The following is a 21,501-nucleotide window of genomic DNA, read 5'->3' as shown; positions in this document are numbered from 1 at the left end:
ACCAGCAGATGGGTCAGTATGTAAACAGATATAAGGTAGGGGCGAGTAAATACGACCGGGAAAGACCCCTGAGTTGGTCACCATCATGTTCATGTCTCCATTTCCACAGGAATGGACACCAAGACATCTGTGGTATCAAACTAACCAATGGATGTAGCCTATGAAAACAGAGAAAAGGCTGTGATGGGTGGGTAGGGGCGGAGAAAGAAAACAAGCCTGTTTGTTTTCACCTCTTATTTCCGTGCCTGATCAAAACGTGTTTTCTCGTGGGTTTCTTGTCCCTCTGTAGCAGACATATGGTGAGCAATATGTTAGGAACATCGAATCGCAATAAATAAAATGTAAAAAAAAAAAAAAAATCTCCGTAGCGAAACGCAAAACATATAGAAAATCCGGCACCTAAGTATCGTGGTAATATCGGATCATGAGGTTCCCAAAACTGAACATCACTACTCTTAAAAACATTGTCGCTTTGTTCTCGTCTCCCATTTCCACAGGAATGGCATTAGTCCACTTCTGAGTGGGGGTTGGTGGTCTGGTGTATAATATGTACAGGTTTAAATATAAACGTTTGCTTTTCATGCAACTTACAGTCATGAGTACATACATGTACGAGTGGTCCCGAGAATCAAAACCACTATCGTGGCATTGCAAGAGGCGTAGGAATGTCATCCTTTCTTTACAAGGCCTTGAATAGCACTGCTACAGATGATCCTCTGCTATTGTGAAACCAGTTACCAATTATTTCACAATCAGGTAATATATATATTTTAAAAAAAATTACATGTCTGTTTTACTAATGATATTGAAGGCCTTTTAATGATAAATTAAATTACCCAATTAGCCACAAAACATGGCATTATACTCATTGTGAGAGTCCAAGACGCGTTTGCCTGTCATTGCCATTGCTCGCCGGTCGTTACTAAAGCTTCTGATGAACTGAGATGTCAAACTGGAACATACGTTGACGAGGTGATGTGGTTCGCTATTAAAATGTACATGTGAATTGCTTCATAAAACTGCAAGTCATTGCCACTGCATCAGAATCGCTAAACACGTCAAATGGCAATGCAATCTTGACTACACAATAAATAAATGAAGGATAAATCTTGATCTCTTCTTACAAGATCGAAAGCCAGTACCAGTGTTAACAAATGACTGGTCGGAATATATAGGAGAGAGTGGGCTACTAGACATGTTGTATTTGTTATTCCTCTCGTGCTGATCTTTGTCCAGGTGCTGCACTTGAACCAGGAGATACTTGTCCTGTTTAGTTCAGTGTCATTGAGTCACTGTTGTTGAGAAGTGATGATGTTTTGTGGTCTCCGAAAGGACCTTGGTCTCGTGGGCCGCGTATTGAATGCCATGGCGTAGGTTGGTACTAAATATTAGGTAGGCTATTACAGTAAGATAAATAAAAGGCACGTGAATACTAAATACATGATCATTGAAGTCAGGGTCAGAACTTATTTCACGATATTGATTCGCGCCATGTTTGACATTCAAACCGGAATTCTGTAATTGAGCCAAATAAATGACAGTTCATGGCGTAAGCAAATATATCTGGTAAAATATATTAGGACTAGTAGTTGTTTTCAACATGTTTGTGATTAAGACTGAAAACCTAGAGTTTATTCACTATGCTTTCCGTAATTAAGTTCTTTATTACACAAATTTTTGCTATGCTTTTACAATTTAAGGTAGGGTTCGAGACATATTTAGTAAGAAATATGATTTAATATATAAAATTGAATTTTTAAAAAAATGTTGGCCTATTTGAAACTCTATTCATAGATTCAGTGTTATCATTGCCGCCTCACTGAAAACAATAGTGTGATATCATTTCCAACCTGAATTGTACTGATATTAGGCTTTACAAAATACTGCAACAGCATGGGAGGGTAGAAATTAAAAACACCCTGATTTGATATGTCATCAGGGGGGGGGGGGGGACAGTTCATTCTGCATACATTATCGGCTACAATCCTGTAAAAGGAGTTTCGTCTGTCATTGTCATGAACGAGAATGGTCTGAAGTCATTTTCAGCGACACATCTGCACCCAGTGGCTTGCTTTTGCGTAGGATCCGAGTGAGTGTAAAATATATATATATATATATATATATATATATATATTGATACGTCCTGCTAGACAAAAGGTTTCCAGAGCGAAGGACGGTCGCACCATAGACACAGAGTTTTGTATCATCCAACACACCCCCAGATTATTGGCTGCTACTGCCTGTAAAGGTGTCAGCGCGTTTGACTGTGCAGTGGCTTTGCAAATCATTGTTGCTACAATGTGCATATTGCAGATACAATGTGGCAAATATTTTAGTTGTAATACAAATGCATATGGACAGAACTGCAGCTATTTTAGTTAGCGTTAAGCTATCTTTCAGAGAATATCATGCCCTACGTTACGTTGGGCGCAAACATTTATTTTATTTTTTTTGTCATGTGAGTTAGCTTAGCCACCGTAAAAATGACTTTGAACCAGTTTGTTTCCTAACGTAACATGCGAATATGAGCTGGTCAATTTACTGTGCAGCATGTTACGTTTAGAGAACATTTTGAAGTCTTATGGTACGTTTGGAGAACAAAACAAGACAGTATAAAACAAAAGGCCGCTGAGGCGAAAAGCCCCATTGCCGTTTTCCACCTCGTTAACGTCGCTATGAACATCGGCTAACTGAAGCTAACCAGCCAGCTAACTCGCCAGCTAATCAACTAACTAGCCAACCAACTAGCCAGCCAACCAACTAGCCAGCCAACCAACTAGCCAGCTAACCAACTAGCCAGCTAACCAACTAGCCAGCTAACCAACTAGCCAGCTAACCAACTAGCCAGCTAACCAACTAGCCAGCTAACCAACTAGTTGTCAACCCGTTTTGCCCTCGACACTAGAAACACACGTTACAATTCTCCATATTCTTCTGCGCAAAAAAACAGCTTAACCACAAAATAATATGCCTGTAACTAAATATACACATGTGTATCTAAAACACATGATCGTAACAAACTCAAAATCTAGCCAGCTGTGTCATAACATTACATGTATTTGAACGCAGTTACGTCCAAAAGTTAGCTACCTTGCTAACTAGCCTGATGGCTAACTGGGTTCTGATACATTGGACAATTTAAAAAAAAAAATACTATATATAAAAAAATCTTACTTTCTGCTTACCTTTCCCAATGCGTTTTGTTTTCCGCTTGTTCATTCGTGTTCATCCATGAATATGAACAACGTGAATATAAAGAGTAATTTTCCTGAAACGATTGGGACATGAACAGTAGCTGTATTAGCCTGACGTCTGTTTCCCAGTTGTATTGCTGTGGGTTTGAAAACAGTCCGTCCGTCTCCAAGGAGGAAAACCCCCCCCACACACACGCAGAAAAACATGCCAAACGTCTGTCCCATTGGCGGAGAGCGGTCATGTGGTCCACTTCAGCCCGGGGGGGGGGTAATGTCAAGCAGATTTACCTCATTTTAAAACATTTCACACACAGAAAAATCTGATAGAAAGGCTTTGGCATCTCCATCGTTATTTACTAGCATGCATATTTATAGTGGTATTTTTTTAATTTATGTATATATATATATATATATATATATATATAAATATAAGAGAATGGGGAGTATTTTGCTTGTTGAACCTTGTTGGGTGTCATTGGTAGAGAGAGAGAGACAGAGAGAGAGAGAGACGGGGGGAGAGAGAGAGAGACAGAGAGAGACAGAGAGAGACAGAGAGAAAGAGAGACAGAGAGAGAGAGAGAGAGAGACAGAGAGAGAGAGAGACAGAGAGAGAGAGAGAGAGAGACAGAGAGAGAGAGAGACAGAGAGAGAGAGAGAGCCGGTGACGTCATCTTTTCCGCTCGACTCTGCGGCCGGTGGGAATGTTCTCGAACGTGTCGGATGAAGAAGTAACACAAGCAGGTAATCAAACTAGTGCAGTGGAAACGTCCTGTCTTGTTAAATTGTTTCAATACAATTATTATTTTTTAAATTGTAACTGAATGTATAGACTTGTATACTAGTTCCGTAAATGTGTTGCATCTTTCCGCCACTCTAGCTACATTGGATTGTTGTGGCGCAGTGATATTTGCATTAGATGTCTATTAAAGCGCATGCGCGGTAGGGGAATATTACATTGCGGAAGAAAACAAGCTTAAAAATCTGAATGGGGGGAGGGGCAGTGGTTTATACACGGCGACGAGCAATCAGCATCCGGGCTTGAAAGGAGATGACAGAGTCGGTTGTAACATAGAGGAGTCTTTGTTTAGGGTTCGTTTAGATGATCATTGGCATGGTTTGAACATGGGGGCATTGCACCATATCTGTCAAGGCTATCTGCTTAAAGAGGCAATGCATCGCAAATGTAGGTTTCACAACAGTGTTTGTGTACGTGCATTTGACTTTACACTCAGTAGTTCAATTTCGCTCTCAATAAAATAAATCAAGTTGATTGTAATTGCTGTGTGAAATGTAGCCGCTGACAGATTGATTCTTGATCCTATTCTTTCTCGGGTTATTTTTAAAGGAGATTCACTTTTGTCAAATCACGGCTGTTTCTATTTACCTTTATTTAACTAGGTAAGTCAGTTAAGAACAAATTCTTATTTTCAATGACGGCCTAGGAACAGTGGGTTCTTGTCAGCTCGGGGCTTTGAACATGCAACCTTCCGGTTACTAGTCCAACGCTCTAACCACTCGGCTACCCTGCCTCCCCGTAATGAACGGTACCTCCATTTAAGGTAAATATTGCTGTATGTATCCATTTATTATCAAGAGATAATTAGCAAGTCTTTAACCTCAACTGACACACAGAATCAATCCAACACCAAGAACAATTAAATTGGTATTTTATTTACCTGATTATAAATGCTCCACTTTACATCTTAGTGAGAGAGGTCTCCCTCACCCCATGTTATATAGATGTGCGTCCTCCCTATGTAGCGCACTAGACAAGTCTGAGTGTCCTTGACTGGACCCGACCAGAGCCCGGACGTGAACCCGATCGAACATCTCTGGAGAGACCTGAAAATAGTTGTGTAGCAGAGCACTATGGGCCCTGGTCAAAAGTAGTGCACTACATCCTATGGGCCCTGGTCAAAAGTAGTGCACTACATCCTATGGGCCCTGGTCAAAAGTAGTGCACTGTATAAGGTGCTGTTCATATATATACACAGTAGGTCTATGAATCTGTGCTCATTTTCAACCTATATTTAACTTTATTGCCAAAGAAAATAGCAAGGATGCCTTCTAATAATCTCAAATACAAATTGACACAGACACCAAAAGCACAATTAAATGGACATTTTTATTTACATTATTATTATTATTATTAAGTTCATACACTTTGAACACCCGAGTGAAGTTGGGCCTGGGCGTCCTGTTGTTCAGGTGTTTTATAAATCAGCTCTAACACCGAAACCAGGTCCAGGAGGAGGCTCAGACAGAGATGTCAGTCCACCTGCTGGCTCACAGGAGAAACGTCCGTTCCTGGAAGATAAATAACAACGAAGAATTATTACATTTAGGACAAACACATTTTTTTCTACTTTATATTAATTTCCAACAACAATGACCCCCCCCCCCAACAAAAAACAACAAAAAAAAATCAATATATCCCCCAGACGCTTTTGTCCAAAGCGACTTACAAGTCGGCTGGGGCCACTACTTTTACATAAAGAAATCAACAAATGTGAACACAGCAGGTTTATGTTTTGTAGTTAAAAAGAGGAAGATGTTAAAATAATTATACGTGCATTCAGGAAGTATTCAGATCCCTTGACTTCTTCCACATTTTGTTAAGTTACAGCCTTTTTATAAAATTGATTAAATCCTGTCCAATCTACACACAATGCCCCATAGTGACAAAGCAAAAACGTTTTTTTTTTTTTTTAATTTTATGTTTGCAAATGTATAAAATCTATTTTTTTTTTAAATGGACACATTACATTTACATAAGTAGTCAGAACCCTTTACTCGTTGAAGCACCATTGGCAGTGATTACAGCCTCGAGTCTTCTTGGGTATGACGCTACAAGCTTGGCACACCTGTATTTGGGGAGTTTCTCCCATTCTTCTCTGCAGATCCTGTCAAGCTCTGTCAGGTTGGATGGGGAGTGTTGATGCACAACTATTTTCAGGTCTCTCCAGAAATGTTCGATCGGGTTCATGTCCGGGCTCTGGCTGGGCCACTCAAAGACATTCAGAGACTTGTCCCGAAAACACTCCTGCGTTATCTTGGCTGTGTCTTTAGGGTCGTTGTCCTGTTGGAAGTCCGCCGTAGTCTGAGGTCCTAAGTGCTCCTACGGTGAAGCATGGTGGTGGCAGCATCATGCTGTGGGGATGTTTTTCAGCAGCAGGGACTGGGAGACTAGTGAGGATCGAGGCAAAGATGAACGGAGCAAAGTACAAAGAGATCCTTGCTGAAAACCTGCTCAGGACCTCAGACTGGGGCTAAGCTCCACCTTCTAACAGGACAGTGACCCTAAGCACACAGTCACGATAACGCAGGGGTGGCTTCGGGACAAGTCTCTGAATGTCCTTGAGTGGCACAGCCAGAGCCTGGACATGAACATCTCTGGAGAGACCTGAAAATAGCTGTGCAGCGACTCTCCCCATCCAACCTGACAGAGCTTGAGAAGATCTACAGAGAAGAATGGGAGAAACTCCCCAAATACAGGTGTGCCAAGCTTGGAGCATCATACCCAAGAAGATGAGGCTGTAATCACTGCCAAAGGTGTTTCAACAAAATATTGAGTAAAGGGTCTGAATACTTATGTAATTGATCAGTTTTTTTAACATTTATAATAAATTTATTAACATTTTTAAAAACATGTGTTTTGCTTTTTCAGTATGGGGTATTGTGTGTTGATTGGGTGGGGGGGGGCAATTTAATACATTTTTTATAATAAGACTAATGTAACAAAATGTTGGAAAAATTCAAGGGGTCTGAATACTTTCTGAATGCACCACACACACACAAAACAATAGTTTACTTAGATCTCTATCGATTTTGATCCAACGATCAACCGGTTGTAAAAAATCACCAGTGCGTGTCAAAACGTTAGTCTTCATAGTTCAGCGGGGCGGCAGCGTAGCCGAGTGGTTAGAGCATTGGTCTAGTAACCGCAAGGTTGTGAGTTCAAACCCCCGAGCTGACAAGGTACAAATCTGTCGTTCTGCCCCTGAACAGGCAGTTAACCCACTGTTCCCAGGCTGTCATTGAAAATAAGAATTTGTTCTTAACTGACTTGCCTGGTTAAATAAAGGTAAAATTTAAAAAAATAAAAAAGCTGCTAGACAAGTAATGTGCTGTTACATTGTATGGATAGGCAAAGTCCAGTCCTATGTCCTCGACACAGTTCACTGCTGAACAACATGCTGTTATATGAGTTAGGAGCCTGTGCTTCTCGCAATCATGCCACATGTCTGGATTTTAAACATTTAAAAAAATTAAACGTCCTCATCAAACTTCCCAAATTCTTTGTCAGATGGTCGAGCACCATCCTCAGTCAATTGCTTACATTTTTAAAATAAGGGATAAAATCTTACTACGGCATACAATTGAGCAAAACACAGGACCGTAAATATGATATGAGGCGATAGACATTCATACCTGGGTCCAGGAGGAGGGACTTGTCCAGCTTTCAGTTCGTCAATGATCTGATCAATGTCTTTAGGACTCAGGTCCTCCTGTAAGCCAGAGGGCAGCAACACATCACAGATCCATATTCAGACAATGAAACCATCCTGCTACATCGTAAAACCAGTCGATTTACCCAGTGAAACTACCCTGACACATAAAACCAGTCTATTTACCCAGTAAAACTACCCTGACACATAAAACCAGTCTATTTACCCAGTAAAACCAGTCGATTTACCCAGTAAAACTACCCTGACACATAAAACCAGTCTATTTACCCAGTAAAACCAGTCGATTTACCCAGTAAAACTACCCTGACACATAAAACCAGTCTATTTACCCAGTAAAACCAGTCTATTTACCCAGTAAAACTACCCTGACACATAAAACCAGTCTATTTACCCAGTAAAACTACCCTGACACATAAAACCAGTCTATTTACCCAGTAAAACTACCCTGACACATAAAACCAGTCGATTTACCCAGTAAAACTACCCTGACACATAAAACCAGTCGATTTACCCAGTAAAACTACCCTGACACATAAAACCAGTCTATTTACCCAGTAAAACTACCCTGACACATAAAACCAGTCTATTTACCCAGTAAAACTACCCTGACACATAAAACCAGTCTATTTACCCAGTAAAACTACCCTGACACATAAAACCAGTCTATTTACCCAGTAAAACTACCCTGACACATAAAACCAGTCTATTTACCCAGTAAAACTACCCTGACACATAAAACCAGTCTATTTACCCAGTAAAACTACCCTGACACATAAAACCAGTCTATTTACCCAGTAAAACTACCCATAAAACCAGACAGTAAAACATAAAACCAGTCTATTTACCCAGTAAAACTACCCTGACACATAAAACCAGTCTATTTACCCAGTAAAACTACCCTGACACATAAAACCAGTCTATTTACCCAGTAAAACTACCCTGACACATAAAACCAGTCTATTTACCCAGTAAAACTACCCTGACACATAAAACCAGTCTATTTACCCAGTAAAACTACCCTGACACATAAAACCAGTCTATTTACCCAGTAAAACTACCCTGACACATAAAACCAGTCGATTTACCCAGTAAAACTACCCTGACATAAAACCAGTCGATTTACCCAGTAAAACTACCCTGACACATAAAACCAATTTACCCAGTAAAACTACCCTGACACATAAAACCAGTCGATTTACCCAGTAAAACTACCCTGACACATAAAACCAATTTACCCAGTAAAACTACCCTGACACATAAAACCAGTCGATTTACCCAGTAAAACTTGACACATAAAACCAGTCGATTTACCCAGTAAAACTACCCTGACACATAAAAGATTTACCCAGTAAAACTACCCTGACACATAAAACCAGTCTATTTACCCAGTAAAACTACCCTGACACATAAAACCAGTCTATTTACCCAGTAAAACTACCCTGACACATAAAACCAGTCTATTTACCCAGTAAAACTACCCTGACACATAAAACCAGTCGATTTACCCAGTAAAACTACCCTGACACATAAAACCAGTTCGATAACCTAAATGAGTGAAATTTATATTGCTATATTTATTCAATTACAAAAAAAAACAATCAGTTCTGGTTAATTCTTAATTCAGCACGAGGGTTGTGGTTTACAGAGAGCCTTAGTGGTTTTCCAACTAACAGACGGTACTAATGGAGAACTAGAGACCAACTAACAGACGGTACTAATGGAGAACTAGAGACCAACTAACAGACGGTACTAATGGAGAACTAGAGAAGAGACCAACTAACAGACGGTACTAATGGAGAACTAGAGAAGAGACCAACTACTCTAATATTTTTGCAGGTATCATTTTGAGAATATCTCAGTGTTATCTTGGTGCTCGTCCGCTGCACCAAAACCCCAGTGTTTTTCCTTCACAACTTGTTCTCCATATTTTTTTTTAAATCGGGAGCCTGTTTGTTTTCAGTACTTTTATTTCAATGCCTGATCAAAACGTGTTTTCTCATGGGTTTCTTGTTCCTCTGCAGCAGACATATGGTAAGCAATATTGTTTGGAACATCGAATCACAATAAATCAAAAAAAAAAAATCACAGTATTGAATCGCAATACATGTTGTATCGGCACAGAAGTATGGTGAGGTTCCTGGCCAGATCCAGTATACTCACGTAGTAGTTGTCGTTGATCTGGACCATGGGAGCGTTAACACAGGCACCAAGACACTCCACCTCTATTAGAGAGAACATCTTGTCTGCAGTCATCCCTCCTACCTTGATGCCTGAGGGAGGAGGAGGAGGAGGAGGAAGAGGTTTTGGCTTATAAGACTGATCTGATAGAAGGATTGGTGAACTGATCCCAGATCAGTTTGTGCTTTTGCCAACGACATTGTCAAGCCAAACATGTTCTGCATGACAATTGGATAAAGAGTTGGCAAGAGAGTAGAAACCGACTGGAACCCAGCATCTTGACACTGCAAAAGAAACGACTTAATATTCACACAAAAAATATACAGTAGGTTTAGCCATCTTTAAGTAGTAGTGAAAAATAATTTTAATTGATTCTTAGTTCTCTGAAGCAAGCTTAATTCTCTACTCTAAACAATCCATTACTGTTGCGTACACTAGGGTTGGGCGATATTACAATAGCATCATCCAACTACGACGATTGACAGCCATTGTCGATTGGTAACATTTACATTTACGACTTACAAATTGGTGAATTCACCTTCTGACATCAGTGGAACAGCCACTTTACAATAGTGCATCTAAATCATTTAAGGGGGGGTGAGAAGGATTGCTTTATCCTATCCTAGGTATTCCTTGAAGAGGTGGGGTTTCAGGTGTCTCCGGAAGGTGGTGATTGACTCCGCTGTCCTGGCGTCGTGAGGGAGTTTGTTCCACCATTGGGGGGCCAGAGCAGCGAACAGTTTTGACTAATGTGACTAATGTAATGTGACAGATGATGGTTTACCCTATTTGAACTGGACTGGTGTCGAGCAGTGAAGAACAGTCTCACAGCTATAGACTATAGCCTACACCCATTCTTCATTATCTTATTTCGGACACACTAACTACACTATATATACAAAAGTATGTGGGCACCCCTTCAAATGAGTGGATTCGGCTATTTCAGCCACACCCGTTGCTGACAGGTGTATACAAATCGAGCACACCACCATGCAATCTCCATAGACAAACATTGGCAGTAGAATGGCCTTACTGAAGAACTCGGTGACTTTCAACGTGGCACCGTCAGAGGATGCCACCTTTCCAACAAAGTCAGTTTGTTAAATTTCTGCCTTGCTAGAGCTTCCCCCGGTCAACTGTAAAGGCTGTTATTGTGAAGTGGAAACGTTTAGGAGCAACAACGGCTCAGTCAGGAAGAGGTAGACCCCACAAACTCACAGAACGGGACCGTTGAAGCGCATGAAAACCGTCTGTCCCCGGTTGCAACACTCACTACCCAAGTTCCAAACTGCCTCTGGAAGCAACGTCAGCACAAGAACTGTTAGTCGGGAGCTTCATGAAATGGGTTTCCATGGCCGAGCAGCCAGACACAAGGCTAAGATCACCAATGCGCAATGTCAAGTGTCGGCTGGAGAGGTGTAAATCTCGCCGCCATTGGACTCTGGAGCAGTAGAAACACGTTCTGGAGTGTTTGAATCACGCTTCACCATCTGGCAGTCCGACGGAGGAATCTGGGTTTGGCGAGTGCCAGGAGAACGCTACCTGCCCGGATGCATAGTGCCAACTGTAAAGTTTGGTGGAGGAGGAATAATGGTCTGGGGCTGTTTTTCATGGTTCGCGCTCCTTAGATCCAGCGAAGGGAAATCCTAACACTACAGCACACAATGACATTCTAGATGATTCTGTGCTTCCAACTTTCTGGCAACAGTTTTGGGGAAGGACCTTTCCTGTTTCAGCATGACAATGGCCCCCTGTGCACAAAGTGAGGCCCATACAGAAATGGTTTGTTGAGATCGGTGTGGAAGAACTTGACTGGCCTGCACAGAGCCCTGACCTCAACCCCATCAAACAGCTTTGCGATGAATTAGAACGACAACCGTGAGCCAGGTCTAATCGCCCAACATCAGTGCCTGACCTCACTAATGCTCTTGTGGCTGAATAGAAGCATGTCCCCACAGCAATGTTCCAACATATAGTGGAAAACCTTCCCAAAAGAGTGGAGGCTGTTAATAGCAGCAAAAGTGGGAGACCAACTCCATATTAATACCCTTGAATTTTAGAATCAGGTGTCCACATACTTTTGGTCATGTAGTGCATCTTGTGTCTACTTGTAGTTAAAAACAACATATCCTATATTCCCTTCTCGCTCTATTCTATGAATAGGACTTTGGTCTACAGGCTACTTTCATCGTTTTTTATGCATGGATATATCCCAATCAAACAATGAATGTGATGGAGTTGCATCTCAAAGTTGTTTTGGATAGCTTAAAAATGTAACGTAGCGAGGTGACTGACTATGTCAATAGCCTATAGAAACATCTAAATGACAAGTTTTCATCAAGTTTAAGCTTATGGAGAAAGAAATTATCCTTTCGGCCAGGATAACCCCTCCATGTGAGGTCACAAACCAAATGGCCAATAACCCATCCTACTCCTCCTACTGGCCTATCACAAACCAAATGGCCAATAACCCATCCTCCTACTGGCCTATCACAAACCAAATGGCCATTAACCCATCCTCCTACTGGCCTATCACAAACCAAATGGCCAATAACCCATCCTCCTACTGGCCTATCACAAACCAAATGGCCAATAATCCATCCTCCTACTGGCCTATCACAAACCAAATGGCCAATAACCCATCCTCCTACTGGCCTATCACAAACCAAATGCCATTAACCCATCCTCCTACTGGCCTAACAAACCAAATCCATCCTCCTACTGGCCTATCACAAACCAAATGGCCAATAACCCATCTACTCCTCACAAACCAAATGGCCTATCACAAACAAACCAAATGGCCAATAACCCATCCTCCTACTGGCCTATCACAAACCAAATGGCCAATAACCCATCCTCCTACTGGCCTATCACAAACCAAATGGCCAATAACCCATCCTCCTACTGGCCTATCACAAACCAAATGGCCATTAACCCATCCTCCTACTGGCCTATCACAAACCAAATGGCCAATAACCCATCCTCCTACTGGCCTATCCTAACCCATCCTCCTACTGGCCTATCACAAACCAAATGGCCAATAACCCATCCTCCTACCCTATCCTCCATGTGAGTTAAAAAAAACAACAACAAATGGCCACACAGACATGTTCATCTGTCCTATAAACAATAATAAAATCAACATTTGTTTATCCATCTTCACTTTGATCCCCTTTCATGTCTGGGTCCACCTGTCGATCTCTTACCCAGTTTGTTCTGGAGGGCCTCCAGGATGCTGTCGGAGTCGCAAAGCATGCAGGGAGTTGTAGTGCAGATCTGGATGTGGTACTTGCCCACCGGCTGCCTCAGGAACATGGTGTAGAACGTCGCTACCTCATAGATCCTCATCGGAGGGACCTCAAGCACCTCGGCCACCTGGGAGAAGAGAGGAAAATGTATGTTTAAAAAAAAAAAAAAAAAAAAAAAAAAAAAATGGAGGCTCATTAACACAAAAAGGTGTAGCATTGACTTAAGTATAATCAGTCCAGTAATGGATGATGGAGTCGGTTTCTAAATGGCTCGTCCCTACTGATCACGCCCCTGGTCTGCAAATAGAGATTCTACGTAATTCTGTGGTTCAACAAATCTACATCAGCACATCACTCATTCATTCTGATTATGCCTATTTTAAAAATATGTCTCCAAAAAAGCAAACCAGATTAACATACTCTATTCTGAAGCAAACAGATGCCCCAGTCGGGATATTGTTCATGGCTGAGATGGGGATATTGATTGATTGATTTACCTTGTTCATGGCTGAGATGGGGAGCCATCCATGCTGTCTCTGAGCCAGGTCCAACACGGGGATGGTGGCGGCCTGCTTGTGGCCCTCTGGGTACATACTAATGATAGCATCAATCCTCTAAAAACAACAAACGGCTTTCATTAGTGACTCTATATGGATGTGGTTTGTTGATAAGAAGAGAAAATGTGATTGTTTTATAAAAGCTTCCTTTTCATAAAAAAAAAAAATGTCAAAGTTAAAAGATGTGAAATTGATGCGATTTACATTGTAATAAACCGGTGTTTTAATAGTTGTTGTTTTAGTCTTGATTTGCAGTCATTTCTTTAAATAACAATGCTCTTGACATCCACTCACCTTCAGGTTGTCCACAGTGAACTCAAATGGAGTATCTGGGTTGTTGTCAGGTGTGTCTCTGTGCTGCAGTGGAAAGAAAACAAGCAGATTAAATCATTCATTAATTATTAATCTGACTTGCCTATAAAAAACTTCCTTCATAAGTCAGTTTTTAACCAGTATCTACCAAACTAAAAACATATTGAATTAGTTCAAAATGTTCAATTAGTAAAGCTACCAACTCATCAGGAAAAGGACAATCTCCCCCCCCCATAGATCACTATGGGGAGAGGAAAGCCCAAGGTGATTGAGATATAGCCTTTTTATTTTATCTACACCAATATGAGTGTTGTATCCAACAACATAAGCCGAGTTCACAGGCCAATTCTGATATTTTTTTGGACCAATTAGATCAGCTCTGAAAACAATTTTGTAAAAAAAATACTGATGTGATTGGTCAAAAACACCAATTAGTGGGGGGGAAATCTCTGAATTACACACCTTGTGTAAGCGCAGCCATATTGGCACAACAGGAAATGTACCACTGCCCCCTTGTGAACAGTCCTATCCTGGTGTTATCTGGTTAAAATGGTCATCGTAAACATGCACAAACTATGGTTTTGGCTCACGTAGGTAGGGCTTTGTTGAATCTCTTCTCTAAAAGACAATATAACATGTCTCTATGCCAAGGGACTGTTACCACGCCAACATGTCTCTATGCCAAGGGACTGTTACCATGTCAACATGTCTCTATGCCAAGGGACTGTTACCACGTCAACATGTCTCTATGCCAAGGGACTGTTACCATGCCAACATGTCTCTATGCCAAGGGACTGTTACCATGCCATGTTTCCATCACCTGAGTAGAAGCAACAACCATGTGATGTTGTTTCAACAGTAACCACTAACACATGACATCTAGTGACAGGGAAAGTTTTTTTTCTATATACAGTAGAGTACCACAATATATATATATATATAAATATATATTTTTGTATATACAGTAGAGTATCACATATATATATATATATATAATGTGTATATACAGTATCGCAATATATGTCTTTATACAGTATCGCAATATATATATTTGTGTATATACAGTAGAGTATCGCAATATATATTTGTATATTCAGTAGAGTATCACAATATATACATGTGTGTATACAGTAGAGTATCGCAAATATATATTTGTATATTCAGTAGAGTATCGCAATATATATATTTGTATATACAGTAGAGTATCGCAATATATTCAGATATATCTTTATATTTTATAACAGCCTACAGTAGTTGCATGATGCAATGCGTATGAAAGGCTGGTTCATATAGTTGAGGAGGCCAGACCTTGACAACAGTGTACTTGAACATGTATGAAACAAGCCATGGCCTTGTTGTTGGAGATATGTTCATATTGACTTAAGGTTCTTAGTGTTAGTCACATCATAGTCTTTTGTTAGCCAGTGGTATAAAGTACTTAAGTAGTACTTTGAAGTATTTCTCCTTAAGAAGTTTTTTGGGGGGGTAATCTGTACATTACTATTTATATTTGACTACTTCTACTTCACTTCATTCCTTAAGAAAATAATGTACTTTTTACTCCATACATTTTCCTTGACACCAAAAAGTACATTACATTTTGAATGCTTAGCAGGACAGGAAAATAGTCCAATTCACACACTTATCAAGAGAACATCCCTGGTCATCCCTACTGCCTCTGATCTGGAGGACTCACTAAACAGAGAACATCCCTGGTCATCCCTACTGCCTCTGATCTGGAGGACTCACTAAACAGAGAACATCCCTGGTCATCCCTACTTTAGGTCAAAACTGTAACTAGGCCACTCAGGAATATTCTGTGTCTTCTTGGTCAGCAACTGCAGTGTAGATTTGGCCTTGTGTTTTTGGTTATTGCCCTGCAGAAAGGTGAATTTATCTCCCAGTGTCTGGTGGAAAGCAGACTGAACCAGGTTTTCCTCTAGGATTTTGCCTGTGCTTAGCTCCATGAAGGAAAAACAAATGATCCTGAAAACCATCCCAGTCCTTACCGATTACAAGCATGCCCATAACATGATACAGCCACCACTATGCTTGAAAATATGCAGAGTGGTACTCTAATGTGTTGTATTGGATTTGACCCACACAGATACAACCACAAAGACCAGGGAGGTTTTCCAATGCCTCACAAAGAACAACAACTATTGGTAAAATAAAAAGAGGACACAAAATACATGTATTCAGGACAAGTGGTTTCCTTCCTCTACGGCAACTGAGTTAGGAAGGATAAAAAGAGGACACAAAATACATGTATTCAGGACAGGTGGTTTTCTTCCTCTACGGCAACTGAGTTAGGAAGGACGCCTGTGTCTTTGTAGTGACTGGGTGTATTGATACACCATCCAAAGTGTAATGAATAACTACACCATGCCCAAATGGATATTTTGTGTCCTCTTTTTATTTTACCAATAGTTGTTGTTCTTTGTGAGGCATTGGAAAACCTCCCTGGTCTTTGTGGTTGTATCTGTGTTTTAAATTCACTGCTTGACTGAGGGACCTTACAGATAATTGTGTGTGTGGGGTACAGAGATGAGGTAGTCATTCAAAAATCTTGTTAAACACCATTATTGCAATGCACAGAGTGAGTTCATGCAACTTATTATGTGACCTATTGCCATAACAAAAGGGTTGAATACTTGACTCAAGACATTTCAGTTTTTCATATAATTCATTTGCATAAAAAACATTTTTTTAAACTAATATCTAATTAACAATTCCACTTTGACATGATGTGATAGTGTGTCGTGGGCCAGTGACCAAAACAAATCTAAATCAGTTTTAAATTCAAGGTGTAATATAACAAAATGCTGAAAAAGGGTGTGAATACTTTCTGAAGGCCATGCGAGGAATGACGCTGGGTACCACTTCCCGTCTCTTTTCCTCCATTTATGGGATGCAACCGAAGTAAACAGAGCTCAATTGCATCTTGTATAGCTATAGCTATCATGATACGGAGACTCGTTACGGAGTCCTCTCTAGCCACATTGAACAACATGATCTTGTATTATCGCAGCAGATCATAGCATTATTGTTTGTTGTTATTCTTTAAAAATAATCAAATTTGCACACACCCCATATTCCATAATGTTGTCATGGAAAATATTCATGTTGTTTCCAACTAGCAATCAACAACTGTGCCGTAAATACGTCTGCATTATTGAACGTTAAGATTGCCGAAACGCCAGTCTCTTTGGCAAATGATGAATGGCAAGGAGTGGAATGTTAACTAAAGAGACTGGTACCCAGACTAGCCTTGTGTGGCCATACTTCCAAATCTCGTCTTGGAAGGTAAGAAGCCTGGGCATATGTTATGTTTTTTCTTATTTTCAATGACGGCCTAGGAACAGTGGGTTAACTGCCTGTTCAGGGGCAGAAGGACAGATTTGTACCTTGTCAGCTCGAGGATTTGAACTTGCGGTTACTAGTCCAACGCTCTAACCACTAGGCTACCCTGCCGCCCATGGTACAGTAAGAAATCAGCGAGGTTACAGATCCTACACAGCTGCACTCACCACAAAGATGCCCCCAGCTCCAGCTCTGGCAGCGGACTGGTGCAGACTCCTGACCTGCCTGGACTGAGAAGACGGAACAGTGACAGAAGAAGATGTTAATGTGTGAATAAGGTTTGATTCTATGCGATACCAACCCAAAACGAATTTAATAAAGACTTCAATACCAACAGGACAATTTGGCAGTATGAGGCACCAGTTATAATTATGACCATTGTGATTCAAAACGATTAAGAAGTTGTAAGGTAGCCGTGAAGCAAACTAGCCAAGGAACAGTGTATGTTTGTTTACTAGTAAGCCAGCAAACTATGCAAGGCTCTTTTACGCTAGCTAACTCAGTTAGCCAGTCAGGAAGCTTTAGCTAGCGAACTGACAAGGACAAGATATATTTTCACAATCGTTCAATCAACATTATTGTTCATATTAATATTTGACTAAATCATGACTCGAAATGAAAGTGTAACATTGGTTGGTGTAACTAGCTACTCGTTAGCTAGCCATGCCGCTAGCTAGGCCGCTTGCCCTTGTCAAGTGTCATGCAACATATTTCATTCAATTCTCATAAAACGTAATGATTGATCATAAGACTGATAATGTTAGTATAACATGAGTACATTGTTATAACCATACCGTTTGCGATACAACAGATCGAATTGCAGAAGTTAAAAACATCTTGACAGCGTAGTTTTGTCCCGTTGATACAACACTTATTGGACGACAGCAAAGGGCTGACATCGATTTACGGTCCTCTCGATTGAGAGGGTCTGGTTTACGCAACGTGTTTCCTTCTGAAGTGAAACTAATCGACCACAGATCAAACATGATCAGAAATGTGACGCTTATTACAATTTTGTTTTTCTCTGTCCAAATGTATCTCCATTTATGTGAACGATCACATAAGATTATTAGGCTGATGTAACGGTCAGTATTTGCATGGACATGTGTATCTTTCTGTATACACCATTGTTCAGCAATATGAGCGTCTTTTTTTAAAAATGGTGACATTGACAGTGGTGGAACGTTAAAACAAGAGTTTCTATTGGACAAATGAAGTTAGGCCCCTCCCCGTTTCGTTCCATGGATTTTCATTCTGACCCGAAGTCGCCCTAGAAAAAGACGCAATTGTCTCTACAAGCCAGAATGTGGAATACAATGATATGTACAGGGTGTACATGCTGTAGGTCCTTCTGATGACGGGAGGTGGAGATAAGGTATCCACATTAGTGTTGTTTGCCTACCTTTTTGCGCTCGCACGTAGGTTCTGTTGATTGTATTTTCAATCTCTTGATGTGATGCACAATATGTCAACAATAGCCGAATGTAACCAAAGCACGTTTCCTCGCAATCAGCAGGAATTGTTTGCCTTTCGGTCTGTGGTTAGATTAGTCTCAGCCATATTGTGCAAGTGTTTGTCACATGCGAATTGCATCAGTATTGAAAATAAAAAAAACTGAAATAAAAACCAGCATACTGAAGGTCGGGTTGATAGCATTTCCCTGTGGATATTTTGTATCAGATTACCTCCGACATATGGATAAAATCATCAGGACAACAGGTCAAGTAAATTGAAGTTAAGTTTGTTCAACATTCTGACTGATAATGGGACTGTTTGGGAAAGCTGAGCCTACATGTTAGAGACGAGTGTGAAAGTATGTCACGCTCATCCAGAACTCAGATTGGAAGGCGTGGGCTTACTTGAGAAATCTTGTTGTAATAAATGTATAGCACAAATTCTTCATTCACAAAACCAATTTACACCGAGAGGAACATTTTTCTGGAACATGCTCATTCCTGACATTGTCTGGAAAAATGTATGGTTGAGGCCTTACAAATATTGTATACCAAACAAAGTTAAGGAAGTGCACTTTAAAATGTTTACATAAGATACATCCATGTAATTCTATGTTATCCAAATTTGTGGATGTTCATGATATCTGCGCTTTCTCTGAAAAAAAAAAAAAAAGTAGGTGAGAATCTCTCACTTGTTGTTTGAATGTAAATGTGTGTCAGAATTTTGGGAAAACCTTGCATACCTATTTACCAATATGAACACTACCCATGTATTTGACATGAAGGATATAACATGTTACTATTGCAATGATAACAAGACCATTGAAATTATTGTGATTTTTATTTTATTTCTTGTTGCCAAATACTTTATAAAAACAAACAAAAATTCCAAAATTCTATACCAAAATTCCAAAATTCTATACCAGAATTCCAAAATTCTATACCAAAATTACACCGTTTTCTGATTTGAATTGCACTAACTTATTATAACATTAATGAATAACAAGAATAACATCATTACAATAAGATTTATTTTCAGAGTGAATATACTAAGACTGTTTATCTTCTTTTATTACTTTCATAGATGTTTTTTTTGGGGGGGGTGTGTTTGTGTTCTCGTTAATACCTGCGTTCTGTTTTGTATTATGTAACAATGTAAATAGTTGATCTGAATTTTTTTATATAAAAATTAAATAATTAAAAATGATTCTAAAAGAGGCTAGAAAGTGTGGGGTGTGACATGTATGCTAGAATGGAGGTGTAAAAACGACAGCTGCATACGCATATTAGCGATTACATATAGCATACCTTGCAGTACGATCTTCTCTAAAAACAGTTATACAATGTGCTCTGGAATAAGATAACCAGAGTTTGATTTCTAAACCAGATGAGTTTCTAAACCAGATGAGTTCTCCAATAGCAGTTGCCCAATACTATGGTGGTCATGGATAATGTATTGGACTATAAGGTATAGAGAATGATAAACCTATACTATGGTGGTCATGGATAACAAAAGCGAGAAACGGAGGACTACAAGTTGGAGCCAGCAAGGTGGAGCTGGATCGGCAAAGTGAGATGAGGACTACAAGTTGGAGCCAGCAAGGTGGAGCTGGATCGGCAAAGTGAGATGAGGACTACAAGTTGGAGCCAGCAAGGTGGAGCTGGATCGGCAACGTGAGATGAGGACTACAAGTTGGAGCCAGCAAGGTGGAGCTGGATCGGCAAAGTGAGATGAGGACTACAAGTTGGAGCCAGCAAGGTGGAGCTGGATCGGCAACGTGAGATGAGGACTACAAGTTGGAGCCAGCAAGGTGGAGCTGGATCGGCAAAGTGAGATGAGGACTACAAGTTGGAGCCAGCAAGGTGGAGCTGGATCGGCAAAGTGAGATGAGGACTACAAGTTGGAGCCAGCAAGGTGGAGCTGGATCGGCAAAGTGAGATGAGGACTACAAGTCGGGGCCAGCAAGGTGGAGCTGGATCGACAAAGTGAGATGAGGACTACAAGTTGGAGCCAGCAAGGCGGAGCTGGATCGGCAACGTGAGATGAGGACTACAAGTTGGAGCCAGCAAGGCGGAGTCATCCAGAAACTGTATGATCTTCAGTAGCGGCGGGTAAAATCACTGGGGAAGTCAAGTCAGGGGAAACAGCCATATTACAACCTACGTGTTGTGATAATTGCCTTGTTTGCTCTATAACCTGTTAGTTCATATGCCTTGACACCGTGATATAGAAGCCTAAAGACCGAGACAATAAGAAGACACTGGCAGAATAAATTCAACCACACTTTTGTTTCATCACAGAACCGGAGAACAAGTCCACAAAGCATATTGGATGTAACAAACAGTTACATGATCGACAGCAGGGTCAAGCAAGTTAACGTTTACAATATTTTCGGACCACTAAATGACTGAACGATTTGGAACCACAGAGCGTGACAGCAAGTCACAAAGAAAACAGGAGCTGCCATTCCAGCACCATTTCAACTTCATCAAATCACCTCTGTTTAGTCTAATACAGTGACAACTTAAAGATACCCCCACAAAAAAACTTTAGTTCAATCAACGTAAGCTAAATATGATGTGGCTGTCCTCGCCCTACTGACTCGCCCTACTTGTAGAGAAACACCAATGCCCTCCTCTCTTTCATGTGGACACAACGGTCTATCACTCTGTCATAAAGTACACACTATGTTGTCGTAGGCTACCTGGCTAAAATTCTTGTTCGC

At 40.5% G+C, this 21,501-nt stretch overlaps 2 protein-coding genes and 1 long non-coding RNA gene across 3 annotated transcripts in view; 1 reads left to right on the top strand and 2 right to left on the bottom strand.

The window, feature by feature from the left end:
* Positions 1 to 3,372, bottom strand: part of LOC135518641 (ankyrin repeat domain-containing protein 12-like) — a 66,559-nt gene extending 63,187 nt beyond the window's left edge. The window contains 1 exon segment of the mRNA XM_064943790.1: positions 3,186 to 3,372. The gene's annotated coding sequence lies outside the window, so the exon portion shown is untranslated.
* Positions 3,373 to 3,693: 321 nt separating this feature from the next.
* LOC135509078 (uncharacterized) lies at positions 3,694 to 13,878 on the top strand. Its single transcript, XR_010450885.1, has 2 exons — positions 3,694 to 3,935; positions 13,052 to 13,878. It is a non-coding gene; the product is annotated as an uncharacterized LOC135509078 (long non-coding RNA).
* On the bottom strand, positions 5,301 to 18,256 carry LOC135509004 (NADH dehydrogenase [ubiquinone] flavoprotein 2, mitochondrial-like). The gene is made up of 8 exons (XM_064929284.1): positions 18,116 to 18,256; positions 17,489 to 17,551; positions 13,941 to 14,003; positions 13,587 to 13,703; positions 13,048 to 13,216; positions 9,824 to 9,933; positions 7,626 to 7,702; positions 5,301 to 5,501 (listed from the first exon to the last, which is right to left on the bottom strand). The coding sequence occupies exons 1-8, from the start codon at positions 18,218 to 18,220 to the stop codon at positions 5,408 to 5,410; spliced, it is 798 nt and encodes a 265-aa protein (XP_064785356.1). The 5' UTR covers positions 18,221 to 18,256; the 3' UTR covers positions 5,301 to 5,407.
* Positions 18,257 to 21,501: the final 3,245 nt, after the last annotated feature.

The sequence above is a fragment of the Oncorhynchus masou genome, chromosome 3 (genome assembly GCF_036934945.1).
Source record: "Oncorhynchus masou masou isolate Uvic2021 chromosome 3, UVic_Omas_1.1, whole genome shotgun sequence".
NCBI classification, from domain to species: Eukaryota; Metazoa; Chordata; class Actinopteri; order Salmoniformes; family Salmonidae; genus Oncorhynchus; species Oncorhynchus masou.
Note: the sequence above shows the minus strand (reverse complement) of the source record. Positions and strands in the feature narration are given on the sequence as shown.